Here is a 12356-nt window from a genome sequence, read left to right as displayed (position 1 = left end):
TTCTTTATGCTCTAAGAAATGAGATTGCATTCTGCAAACTTTGTTTTCTGTTGTTGATCTGGATATTCTCATTATCCATGTAAATGTCAGATGTTTTCCTGAATCTCATGTAAGTTTTTGCTGAAGTGAGTTGCATCAGCTAATTACACTTTGCATGTAAAACAACTGGTGTTTTATTTTTCTAATTTTTGCTTTAAATCTGCTTTTCAGTGTCCCTGGTTTAAATTTCCCTGGAAAGTCTGATTGCAGGGCCCACATTTATGAATACAGACATATGTTTCCCACCCTACACTCTGGAAAATAGAATTAAGAACTTCACACTTATATCTGTTTGCTTCTGTAAACTGGTCTTGATTAAGATGCTGGAAGCAGTTAATTAGGACCACAGCTGACTTCAGGGTTCCATCAGTGCTCTGCCCTAATACACCTGTTCCTCAGTGCTGTCCATTGGTCACAGGTGTCTCACCTTAGCTGGAATTGCAAGGGGCACAGTGTTTGCTCTGCACGGGGTGCTCTGCTGCTGAAGGAACCCGGCCAGTTCCAGGTGTTTGTGATCAGGATAATTTCTGGGTGATTTCAGCTTTGCGGGAGGGTCAAGCATTTGCACCTGGATGTCTGGGAAGGCTTTTCCCTGGTATTTTTACTACTAACGTGTTGGTGGCTGGAGAACACACAAAAGATACAGAAAGATTGAAGAAATTATTGGTTGTGAATATGCTGGTCGTGGAGAAAAGGAATTCAGAAAATCCTTTAAAGATCTAAGAGAAGGAGGGGGAACAGGTCTTCAAAGTGTATCTTTCTCCACAAAGGTGTTTCCTTCAGTGTTTCTGGCTACTACACCTGTAAGTATGGGACCAGTAAACTCAGATCTGATTAATTTTTTTTCTTTTCCTTTTTAAAAAATTTCTTATATGTCAGCTTTGTGAGGGGCCTCTGTTGCTGCCTGCCTTTCCTCTCAAATTCAGCTGTGGTGATGACTTCTGTAAGCTAAGGGGACAAAATCACAGTGCAGTCTGTGTAGTGGGGAAGAAAGGGTTGTTAAATGGTTATTAAATCTGTTCTTTTGTCCGGGCTTGGGAAAGCACTTTGAGAGCCGATTTGTTCAGCTCATGCTGGTGATTTACTGAGAGAGCAGTGAGGGTTTTCTGCTGGTTCCTGCAGTTCCCTGTCCTGCAGGACAAGCTGGACTTTTCTCTGGCCCTTTAGCCAGCAGATGCAGACTTCTGTCAGCAGAAAATAGGTCTCTAGCTACAACTGTTTGCCTTTTATCTTCCCTTTCTTCTGGTTCTGGTGTGATGTTGATGTACCGAGTCAGACCTGCGGCCTGCTCCTCCTGTTTAGCGCTGGGGAGAGCAGATCCAGTTTCCTGACTCGGCGGCTTTGATGTGGTGGGACTGTTTGTGAAGAGCTCGCCAGCTCCCGGCGAGGGATGCGCTCTGCGAGGATGGCATCTCTGGACCTGCTGTGTTTGGAGACACTTGGAGCAAATACATGTCGGGACGGGTTTGGTGACAGACGCTTTCCCCTCGCACGCCTCGCTCCCAGCGGCAGCACTGCCCTGCCCGGCGCTGAGGGCTCAGAGGGGCGGCGGGCGCTGACCAGGCCGCTGCCAATGGAGCGGGGCCGGGCCGGGGCTGGCGGCGGCAGCGAGCCGCCTTCAGCGCCCCTCAAGCGCCCTTCGGGGCGGGAGTGCTGGCAGCTGGAGCCCGGGCACAGGGTGTGCTCGCAGCTTTCCATTAAATCCTGGGCACACGGGGAGAGCTTTGGGAGGGGCTGTCCGGGGAGGTGGTGGTGTGCTCGTCCGTGGAGGTGTTCAGGGAATGACGGAATGTGGCACTCAGTGCTCTGGTCCGGTTGACAAAGTGGTGTTCGGTTATGGCTTGGACTCGATGGTGTCAGAGGTCTTTTCAACCCGAATGGCTCTGTGATTGTGTGCTGCAGTAGCCACGAAGAATGGGAAGGAATGGGGACCGCCGTGCCGGCTGTCGCGCTCGCTCAGCGGGGAGGGCTGCGCTGAACACCTCTGTCCGGGCTCCAAGGAGCCGCGGCCGGGCGGCTCGCGGGGCGGCCGTGACGGTCCCGCTGCGGCGGCCGGGCCCTTCCCCGCCCCGGCCCCTCCCGCCCCGCCTTGGGACGCGGCGGCCGCTGGGGGGCGCCGCGCGCGCGGGGCCAGTAGGGGGCGCCGGGCGCGCCGCCGGTCCGTGCAGCATGGCGGCGGCGGCGGGGGCCGAGCAGGCACAGCCAGAGCCGGCCGCCGGCGCCGCGCCCGAGGAGTCGTCGGACAGCGAGCCGGAGCAGGAGCCCGGCTCCCTGCAGAAGCTCATCCGCAAAGTCTCGACGTCCGGGCAGATCCGCCAGAAGGTGCGTGCGGCGGGAGGGGGCCGCGGGCAGGGCCTCGGGGTCCTGGCGGCGCTGCGGCCGGCGCTGCCTCCGCGTTACGCTCGGTACCGCCGCCTCTCCCTCCTGCCCGGCACGGTCCGCGCCTCCCCCAGCCCGGGCCGCCGCTTTGGGAGTTGCCAGAGCCCCCCGAAGCTTTCCTCTGGGGCCTGCCACCGAGCCCGTCCCTCGGGGAGCTGCCGGCAATGCCCCCGCACAGCCCGCTCCTCTCCCCTCACAGCGACCCCTCGGGGGTCTGCCTGTGACCGCCTCACATCCGCCAAGGCGCCCCTTAGGGACTCGGCCATTTCCCCCTTTCCCCCCGCTGGCTGGAAAATCTTTAATTGTAACAAATATTGTCTGTGTTAGAAAGATTTATTTATCCCGTCGTTTTCGGTGACAGCCCAATCACCCCTCCGGGTCCTGCTGGCGACCCCCAGCCCCCACGGTAGAGACCCCCTGACAACACCCCCAGCAGCTTTCCAGGCACTCGTGAAGCCCAAAATGCCCCTCAGGGATCCCCGTAATGAGCTGTTTCTCAGGTGCCCGTTAACAGCTGTCCCCTAAATGCCCTTCAGCGTCTGCCAGTGCCCCACAAACTGCCCTCAGTGGCTCCTGGAGTTGCCCCCGGTGCCTCTCTGAGCCGCTCCAGTTCCCCTCCCCAGTAGCCCAGCCTAGGCCACCTTCTTCCCCGTGCCCAGGTTCAGACCTCCCGGGGAGCTTTACCCAGCTCAGTGAGCAGTGTACCCAGGCTCGGCAGCATCCCGTCTGTCTGCTTTCTTTCCTTACCCTCTTTCCCTGTAATATTTTATTGGAGTCATGGAGGTCAGATTTGGGCTCCTACTCCCCAATGCTGCTCCGTTTACCTGGTATTTGAATCCTCAAGGGCATCCTCACCCCATGAAGCTGCATCTCCCCTTTTCTCCTCATGTCACAGTTGCCACTGTGGGCTCCTTCCTCAGCTCCCCATGCCTTCCCTGAGAACCTCTGCACATCCCAGCCATAGCTCCCTGTCACAGTGTTCCATTATCGCTTTCCAGTACTTCCCTCCTCCATGGTCCTGTTGTACTTGGCCCAAGTCACTGCCTCATCTTCAGAGCTCTGCTCTGGAAGGTGCAGCCCCCCTTATTCCCTGCAGTCACTAAGTGGTGCCTCCCTCAGCATCTTCCCATCCTTTTTGTGCATCCACATTGCACTGTGCTGTTTTACCTTTCTGTAAGTCAAATATTTAGCTTTCTGTCTGGTAAAGCAGCGATCTTACAGCTGGTTAGTCTTTGTTCCCAGCTTTGGCTGTCCTGCTTTGCCCTCCAGGTAAGGTAGCAGTCCTTTCCACCCAGGTTCTCTTGGTCCAGTCGTATTTTATCCCTCTGTGGCTCCTCCTGGAGCAATAACACCATTTTTATGGGCAGTAACAACATTCTGCAGCCACAACCAAAACCATGGTTCTTCTGTATTGTTACTGTAAAAGATGTGAAGGTTTTCTTCAACTTTAGACTGGGAACCATGCATAGGGAGTTTCCCTTTTCTGTACTCCTTTTATTATAGCAGCATGATTTTTCTTTGTAGCCACTAAGCTCCAGTGTAACTCTTGGACTGTTGTGTCATGTGTTTCTGCTTAGAAATACCAGGTTAGTTACTCTGTCATCACCTGCCTTGTGCTCACCGTGTCTCTGCAGCATGGACAAGCATGGTGCAGCTGTGGGGATGCCAAAGCTCGCTCAGCACTGGTGCTGCAGCTCAGTGTTGCTTCTCTTGCACTCAGCAAAGGAGAGTAAATGTCTCTGCATGGTGCAGTGTCTGCAGCATTGTTCAAAGGGCACTTTTTCATGCTGGCTGGTTTGCCCTGCTTTCAAGCACAGGACCTGCCATTGTTCTGTTGTGCATCGTTTGGCTGCGTTGGTCCCAGTTGTGACACCCCTGTGACAAAGTGCACTGGTACATGAGGAGCATGACGGGGCTGCTTCTCCATCTGTGAGGTGCTGCTGGCACTGCCCTTGGCTTCTTGGGCTGAGGCACTGCGGGGCTGGGCTGTGAGATGGTTCTTTTGACAACACCTGGAGACCCTGGAGCCCTCTAAACCTGTTGATGTTCTGTGTCAAGCTGATCTTAGCCGTGCTGTAGCACCAGGTGATTTAAGCTAGTCTGTTATTCTGCTGTGAAAAAAAAAACAACCTTTTGAGATATTTTCCTGTATTCAGAGTGCTGAATAATAAGAATTTTGCTCGCTGGAGATTGGATGAACCTTGGGATTTTTTAACACCGTGGCAGGAGTTTCATGGGAAAAGGAAGGGTGCTAGTCTGTCTCCATGGTGGCTTGTGATGGGACACAAAGACTTTTCCAGTGCTAGAATAGGAACTCTTGCTTATAGCAAGATGTTAGAGATGCTAAGGTGAAAGGTGCATTGGGATGTATTTTTGTTTGGCTATAACAGAACACCTCCTCCTGTTCCTATTTAATAATTTTCCTTGTTTTACAGCACTTCTTGTGTCAGCATGGCTGGAAAAAGACAAAAAACAGCCACTTGTATACGCAAACATAAGCATATTAAGAACAAGGATTATAAACAGATATTGTTCACAGCTATTAAGCCTTCTGTGTGTTAACCTGCCAAAAACCTTTGACTAAATAGTGTCAAATTTTCCAAGTAAGCCCAGGTATTTTGGTATTCAGGATTGATTTGTTCTGTTGCTCGTTGATGCCATTTTGGTTTGTCATTGTCTTTTCTGCGTGCTGCTGCGTGTGTATACTCTTTCCTTGCCCTCAGGGCAAGAAGCAAAGGCAACTTTGTGAGTAATCATGGTTTTGATGAGACATTGAGGAGCTTGCTTCCTTTGTAAAGGCAGACCTAATTCTGAATTTGTCTGTTGAATGATAGAGTGCTGACTACTGTAAGCTGTAGAAGCTGTTGGACAGGTCTGTCAGTGACAGTAAAAGATGCAGGCAGACTTTTACTATGGCCTGAGGACATAAATCTCTTCTGACCACATCTTTTGCTGCAGTTAGCTTAAGACCATGCCTCTAAGTACAGCTAAATCACCACGGCAGCTTACTGTTATCACAGCTTGAGTGCAAAATCTATTGTGCCCATGGAATTCCTCAGAATTTACTGGTTTGTCACAGTTGCAATCACTTTGAAGGTACGTTTTCCTTCCTCTTGCCCTGCTATCTGTTTTCCTAAGAAATGCTGTAAAGTAAAGCTGCTTGCTTGCTTGCAAGACCATAAAACTTCAGTGAATTTGTCTCAAAGCCCCCCAATTGTCCAACTGTGTTTGACTGAAGCAGCTTGGTGTGATAGTATTGGGGCAAGTGGAATCATTTGGATGTTTAAGGACTGAGGTGTTGATGTGCAGGGTCTAAAGGCAAATCACAGGTAACATCTCTTCAGCTAAAAAACCTGTCCCTTGTGAGGCAGTGGGCAGGGGAAGGAGGAGTGGAAGGCTCAGTGTTTGGGAAGTGAAGTACTGTGTTCTAACATACTTACTTGCTTTTAGCTAGAAAGAATTTTTGAGGCAGAGAAGAAGATATGAGGGAAGCATGTTTAGCAGTCTTTTAATTATTATTATTATGGAGAAGGAGTAAAGCCTCACATGATCAGGTATAGCAGGTCATGTGAGTGGTCTTGTCTCGTCTGGCTGAGAAGCAGAGGCTGAATTGTGTGCTTGATCAGCCACCTGGCAGAGAGACCTGACAGACTTGTACCAGCATACGGCCTCAGAGTGCACTGCTTTTAGCTCCTCTCTGGTCTCAGGCTGGTGTTGGTGCCACTGCAGAAACTGTTGGTCAGCTAAGATTATGTATTTTGGAATGGATAGGAATTAGGAGAGAGATGAAATTAACTAAGAGAAAGAGGATGTGTGTGGGGAGAGGCAACAGCAGGACCTTGCTCGCCCCTCCTAAGCAGTGCTGAGACCTCAGCTGGAACCAGCTGAAGTGGTAATGTCATCTCCTTGTCACTCAGCATGGACGGAGGCACAGGAACGTCCAAAGTGGTCCTGGGCATTGAGGGTGTGAAACCAAGGAGCACAGAACCTTTTATGAGCTCTGACAGTGAAATGTGCTTCTTCCTTTGAACTTGACCTTTCATTTCTAGCCTCACATTACAACCCTCAGAAAGCTGAGGGTGGATGAACAGGCCATCTTCCCATTTCATTCATCAGTTCTGTGGGATTTCCAGCCTGCCAGCTTTGGTATGTTGAGCTCCCGGTTTGTTTACCAGACAGGATTTCAGCAGCGTCCTTGGGTGGCATCAGGAGAACTTCTTGTTTAGACTAGTTTAGTCTAAGTTCTGTTTACTTTCACAGGCAATTTCTCTGTAATATTTTCAGTTTTGTAAGCACTTATCATTGCCTTGAACTTTTTAAGACAAGTTTGCAGTGTATATTTCACCGGAGTTGCAAACAGAGCGAGCCACTCTCCAGACTTTCTGGGAAGCTGTGGAGCTCTGGTAGCAGATATGTCAAGTTAATTTATATTCAGAGAAGCAGTACAGATGAACTGGTGTTGAGCTTTATGCTGCAGTGGACAGGCTGTTCAGTATCTGAACTAGCACGTTTCCCTTCTCTGTGCTGTGTACCAGATATAGGTGATGTTTCTTGTGCTATGGGAAGTTGTGATTCTCTTTCTGACTGGTAGCCTTGAGGTCTTGGAGCCGCTCTGCAGGATAAAGGCAGAAAAACAGGGTGAAGCACAATGTTTCTCCTGGTTTTTGTGCAAGCTTCCAGAGCTTGCTACACTGAGTCCTCAGACATATGGTGGGCAGCATGGGGAACTGAAGAAAGCTCATTTTGTTTCTTCTTGTATTGCCTGTTAGATAAAATGTCCATTTTATGGGTAAAGAAGTGGTATTTTTATTTCTGGAGGGTAAATGTTTTAAGGTTTCCTGAGATTAGAGTGAGGAAAATGAGAAGTTTATTAGTTTGAAATCCAAGTATTGAAAGAAGCATTATGATAAGAAGCAAAGCATTTCAGTAAAGCAATATTGTAAAAGAAATAAGCAAGAAATGAGGAAGGAATTTTCCTTCCTAAGGAATTCATTACTTAATTCATGTTCTGTCTGTGGCATCTTCCACTAAAACTTATTAAAATATCTGTATGTTTTGTTTTGCTGCCTTCTAAAAGGCTGTCTGAAAGAGGACATTTTAGGATCTTCATGTGTCATAAATTGTAGTGGCTTATACTTTAATCCGGGTAGAAACTGGGAACTCTTCACCTAAAGAGTGTGAGAACTGTTGAAAAGAAGTTTTTGTGATTGAACTGAAACTGAGCATCTTGAGCACAGGTTTAAGGACATGAGTTTTCTTGGATTCGTGAACATAGTAGTTTCTTCTCTGAGCACCAAGATACAGGTAGGATTTTAGTCCTTTAATATACATTCTGTTTCATGTGCACTTCAGACTCATCTGTTTTGACACAGTTTGGGAAGCCTCCCAGCAAGTTTCCAGTGGTGTACTGTAAGTTTGCCTTGCTGCTGGAGAGTTTTGGATGTTGTATGAAAGCAGCAGCTGTTACTTCCTTGTTAAAAAAAAACAACAAAAGCCAACAAACCCAAACTAAAAAACTCCACCGCACAACAAAACAAAGCACAAAACCACACGCACTTGAAGCGTTTCTCATTCCTTCTAACTATAGATCAGGTTCCAAGAACTGAAGAGCTAACATTAAACTTTTGCATGTTTTGAGAGCATGGATTTACTTAGACCACATCACTAAAATGTTTCCAGGCTTCTAGTTATTCTCTCTAATAAAATTAGAGAAAAAAACCCAAAAACCCATAGGTATTGAATGTTCTGGTTTGATTGCTTGATTTTTTTAAATGAAACTTAATTAAAATATTTAGAGTATTTTCCCTTACCCAAAACCCTCGTTACAGAAAAAATACTGAGTTTTTACTTTGGAGGAGTACAGGATTATAGATGAAAACTCTGAAATGTCTATCTTCAGATTACCTGATTAGGAAATCCAGTATACCATGTGAGACACTGCACAACTTTACCTTCTTTAATTACAAATCCAATTTGATTCTTTCTGATACAGCTATACCTGCACATGTAAGAGAAAGCACAAATGAAATATAGAAAGTTTTTCCTTATTCCTGGAAAGCTTAAGGTTTACCCTGGATATTGGCACAGCATCATTGGAAATTTCACAGCAGACTACTGTCCCGAGTGAACATGTGCTCCTCTTGGAACATGTTTTTTCAAGATCTCAAATGCACCAACCATTATTTAAAGGATATGTTATTAACTCTCCACTGAAGCAGTTTGTTCCCTGCCTTTTCTTCACTAATTGGTTATTGCTTCTTGTTTCACTAAGAATTTATATTAAGATGCTTCTGTTGGTACTGCAGCCCCGTGGGATAGTCATCCAGGGGTGGTTGAGCTTCAGGCAGGACAGCTGAGGCAGCAGCACCGTTCTGCAGCAGCTCCCATGGTTTGTGGTTCCTCCTCACACATTTTATATAAAACACCTCAGAGAGTAATGCAGCAGTGCTGCACCTGTACAGCAGCAGTGCAGTGCTTCCACAGGGCATGGAGCTTGCAGTCTGCAGGCCCTGGATCACACCTGGACATGAGAGCACTTACACAGAGGAGGAAGAGGTCTAAAGCTGCCTGCCCTCCTCACATCCAGAGAGGAAAGGGTTGGCTTGATGGCTGCAACATTACCACTTCAATTAGGCAATTGATTATTACAGGATTACTTCATTTGGTTTTATAGAACTTTTTGTTTCCTCACAGTTTCATTGCTGAGTTGAAAAGTTTTACATCTGATCACTGTTCTGATGTTGTGGTTTGCCATTTTTGAGAAAGGAAATGCCCTCTTAATCACATAATGCTTGTATCGAGCACATTGCACTTGAGATTTGCAAGCTTTAGTAAATTTATCCATGTAATTTTCCAGTGAGGAAAGGTGATACCACCCACAGTGTCCTGTAGGGAAAATGTGGATACATACTTATTGTATCAAGTGCAAGAAATCACCCAGGGCATCCCCAGCCCTGGGAACTGAGACAGGTGGTGCCAGCTCCAGGTGACATCCCTGTGGGACAGCCACCTTCAGTGGTCTTTGACTGACAGAAATGCATCTGATAAACCAGGGAAGGTGAGCTGCCTGCTCTTGGAGCTGCTCTCAGCTGTGGCAGGGCAGAGCACTCCTGGAATGTGTAGATCTATCATTGAGGTTTTATTAAAAATCAGTATTCTGGGAACTCGCACCAGCCCCTTCTGTCCTGTTCCCAGGGCTGTCTCATCTTTTTTGTTGTTGCTGGTGCTGATCAAGAAGTCTTTGGCATGGTCAGAGGTATTTGCAGGACATTAAAACAGGGGAAATGGAAAAACAAATTAAAACTTTGCAGTATCCTTTAAAAACTATGTTAAATAGATGAGGAAAAAAAAACTTAAAAGCATAGGTTGTTTAATACATAAATATGGAAAATCTGATTATGACAGTTGTTACAGATGAGATAAAAATAAATTCTAAGATACCTAAGTATTAATTAAATGGCCAAAGGCCAAAAGCTGCTTTCTGCTCTTAACCTATTTGAATACCAGTTAGAGTACAAGGATGAGGATTTGGCTCTGCATCTACCAGTCCCTGACAAGGCTCCTTGCAGAATTCAGTAGCAGAGGTGATGGGAATCCAGACACAGTGGGAGGAGGCTGTCTTTCTTTCAGCCTCCTCTTCACAAGGGCAAAGAATTCAGTTTTCTTTGTCAAGGTATAACTTTCACTTTCCCGTATCCTGAAGTTCTCTTACTGGGACTCTCTGCTGACTTTTCCTTCCTACACAGCCAAGGTCTCCGTGACGTTGAGCGCTGTGGGAAGGATGGGTGGTTATGAGTGTGAGGATGAGATCCACAGCTGCATTCTGCAGGTGCTTTCCCATACATTCGCTGTTGTGCTGGTCTCACTCCCCAGCCTGGTACTTGCATGTCAGATGGCCCTGACAGCCCACTATGGTGAGTGCCTGCCTCCTTCTGCTGACTGGTGAAATGGATGGGGGGCTTAGACACATGGGTTTTGGGAGTAACTTGTCTCTCTGAATGAATAAGAGCTTGTGACTTAAGCTGTGGGGGTATAGGCTGCAGCATTAGAGGGTTCTGTGTACAAGCTGTGATTCCAAATGAAGTTCCATTGCTGTGCCTCAGCAGAAGAGCCACCTGCTTCTGAGTTCAGACAGGGGATTCTGTGGTGCTGGTGCATAGCTTGTGACAGGCATGTCTCAGAAGGTTTTACAGCAGGTAGTGTGATTTGACTTTTTTGTGTATGGGGGAAATGCCCAAGGAAGGGATGTAGTCATGTATATATAATTTTAGATGGTAGAAAAAATAACAGTCAAACTTTTCATGTTAGTCCTTAAATGAATGAAGTTCACATTTAATTAGTACAACCATAGAAATGTATTCCATTCCAAAATATTCAGGTAGCTATTAAACTGTTGCCTTTTTGACTTTAGTTATCTTTGTGGATGGATTTGAGCCCCTGTCTTCCATCTTTGCTGTATTTGACTGGCATTTTGTGCTCAGTTTCCCTCTTGTGATAAATGTGCTTGGGAAGGATGCCGGGAGCCCATGGAAAGCATCCTGAGGCTTAAGCACTTAGTGTGCCAGGAGTTGTCCAGCTCCTAACTCATCCTGTATCAGTGCACTGGTGTGTTTTTCATTCTCCCTTCTAAGCAGCTGACCAGAATATTCATCTGTTTTAGTACTTTTCTTGGAGCTCTCTGACAGAGCTCGTTTTACCAAGGAGCTGTGTGTTGATTCATTGTATGTTGTATTTCCTTCCCCATATACATTTTTGTGTGCTCTCAAATTGTTTTTCATTTGTATTTGTTCACTTTAGGTGTGTGACTGTGCATCCCTTTTAGGAGAGTCATTCATAATAGTAGCAGCTGAACCTGGTATTGAAAGAAGCTGGTTTAAAGACCTGTTCTTTGTTTATTGCCTGCAACATTAACTAATGAAGAATGAAATGTTTGACCATTTATCTGTGCCAAGGCAATTTATAGCCTATTCAGTATTTATTTGATACCAACTCCTGTTTTTTACTGTGGATCTGGGGAATAAGTTGCATTGCCTGTTTCAGTGACATCTCAGCTACTCCCTGGATAGGTTGCTGTGCTCTGCTCTGGATTCTGCTGTCTCAGGAGTTGCAGGGAGGCTGTAGGAGAGCTGTTGGCTGTGCTTGCCTCTGTCTCTCACTGGATGTGCCGAGTCCAGCTCATTCAGCAGGGCTGGAGGTTACAACAGAGGAGAATTGGAAGGATGGTTGTTACAAGAGTTTTCTTTGGCTTTCCCATGTGGCTGTACAAAGGTCTGTACTAACCCCCTTCCTCAGTTGTAGTGCTCAGCTTCTGTGAGTGGGCCTCTGACTCACTGCCTCAGCTTCTATTTTGACATTTGATTCCAGCTCTGTTTTTTTTTTTTTTTCTTTTTCTCCTCTTTTTTTGCAGTGAGTTCTCATAGTATCTTGCTCTTTTGATACCAGTGCAAGAAATCTGAATGCAATTTTCACTTTTTCAAGAGCAAAGTCCATGTAATGTAGAATTTCCAAACAAGACTATGCAAACCTGTAATTACCTCATGCTCCCCTATAGATCTGTATAGCTCTCTGTGTGTCCCATTGTTAGAATTGCTTTACTGATCCAGGTTTCCCTCCCTCCAAGCTTCCTAGAGTTCATTTCCAGAGTGTGACCACTGTCTGGTGGAAGGATGTTGCTCTCAGATTAGCTTGTTTACCCCTAGCCTTTTGACATTTCATGTCTTATTCTATGGGATTGGTTAGATTTATTCCTGTAGTTTCTTTGTTGGATTTACTGTGTTTTATTTGACTTCTAAATATTAATTTGTTTCAAGTTTATGACCACCGAGGGCTTTTATGACACCATCTACTAAAACCACAAGGTACAACACTCAGATTTGTACCTGCCCTAGCATGGCATGGCCATGTTTAAGTGCCTGCAGACCTACTCCTGTAGTTTTTGC

At 46.6% G+C, this 12356-nt stretch overlaps 1 protein-coding gene across 6 annotated transcripts in view; it reads left to right on the top strand.

Moving 5' to 3' along the window:
- The first annotated feature begins 553 nt into the window (after positions 1–553).
- DGKD (diacylglycerol kinase delta) overlaps positions 554–12356 on the top strand; it is a 59758-nt gene continuing 47955 nt past the window's right edge. For 4 of the 6 annotated variants that reach the window (XR_010346376.1, XM_064386069.1, XM_064386065.1 and 1 more), the window contains exon 1: positions 2175–2361. Coding sequence is in view for 3 of the 6 variants with exons in the window: in XM_064386069.1 (XP_064242139.1) it covers positions 2209–2361 (153 nt within the window). In the remaining 3 variants the exon portion in view is untranslated. Of the gene's footprint in view, positions 843–2174; positions 2362–3942; positions 4005–12356 lie in introns of those variants that run through there. The other 2 variants (XM_064386067.1, XM_064386068.1) reach the window with 2 other exon arrangements.

The sequence above is a fragment of the Passer domesticus genome, chromosome 11, assembly GCF_036417665.1.
Source record: "Passer domesticus isolate bPasDom1 chromosome 11, bPasDom1.hap1, whole genome shotgun sequence".
Classification (NCBI taxonomy): Eukaryota; Metazoa; Chordata; class Aves; order Passeriformes; family Passeridae; genus Passer; species Passer domesticus.
This window is presented reverse-complemented; position numbering and strand designations above follow the sequence as displayed.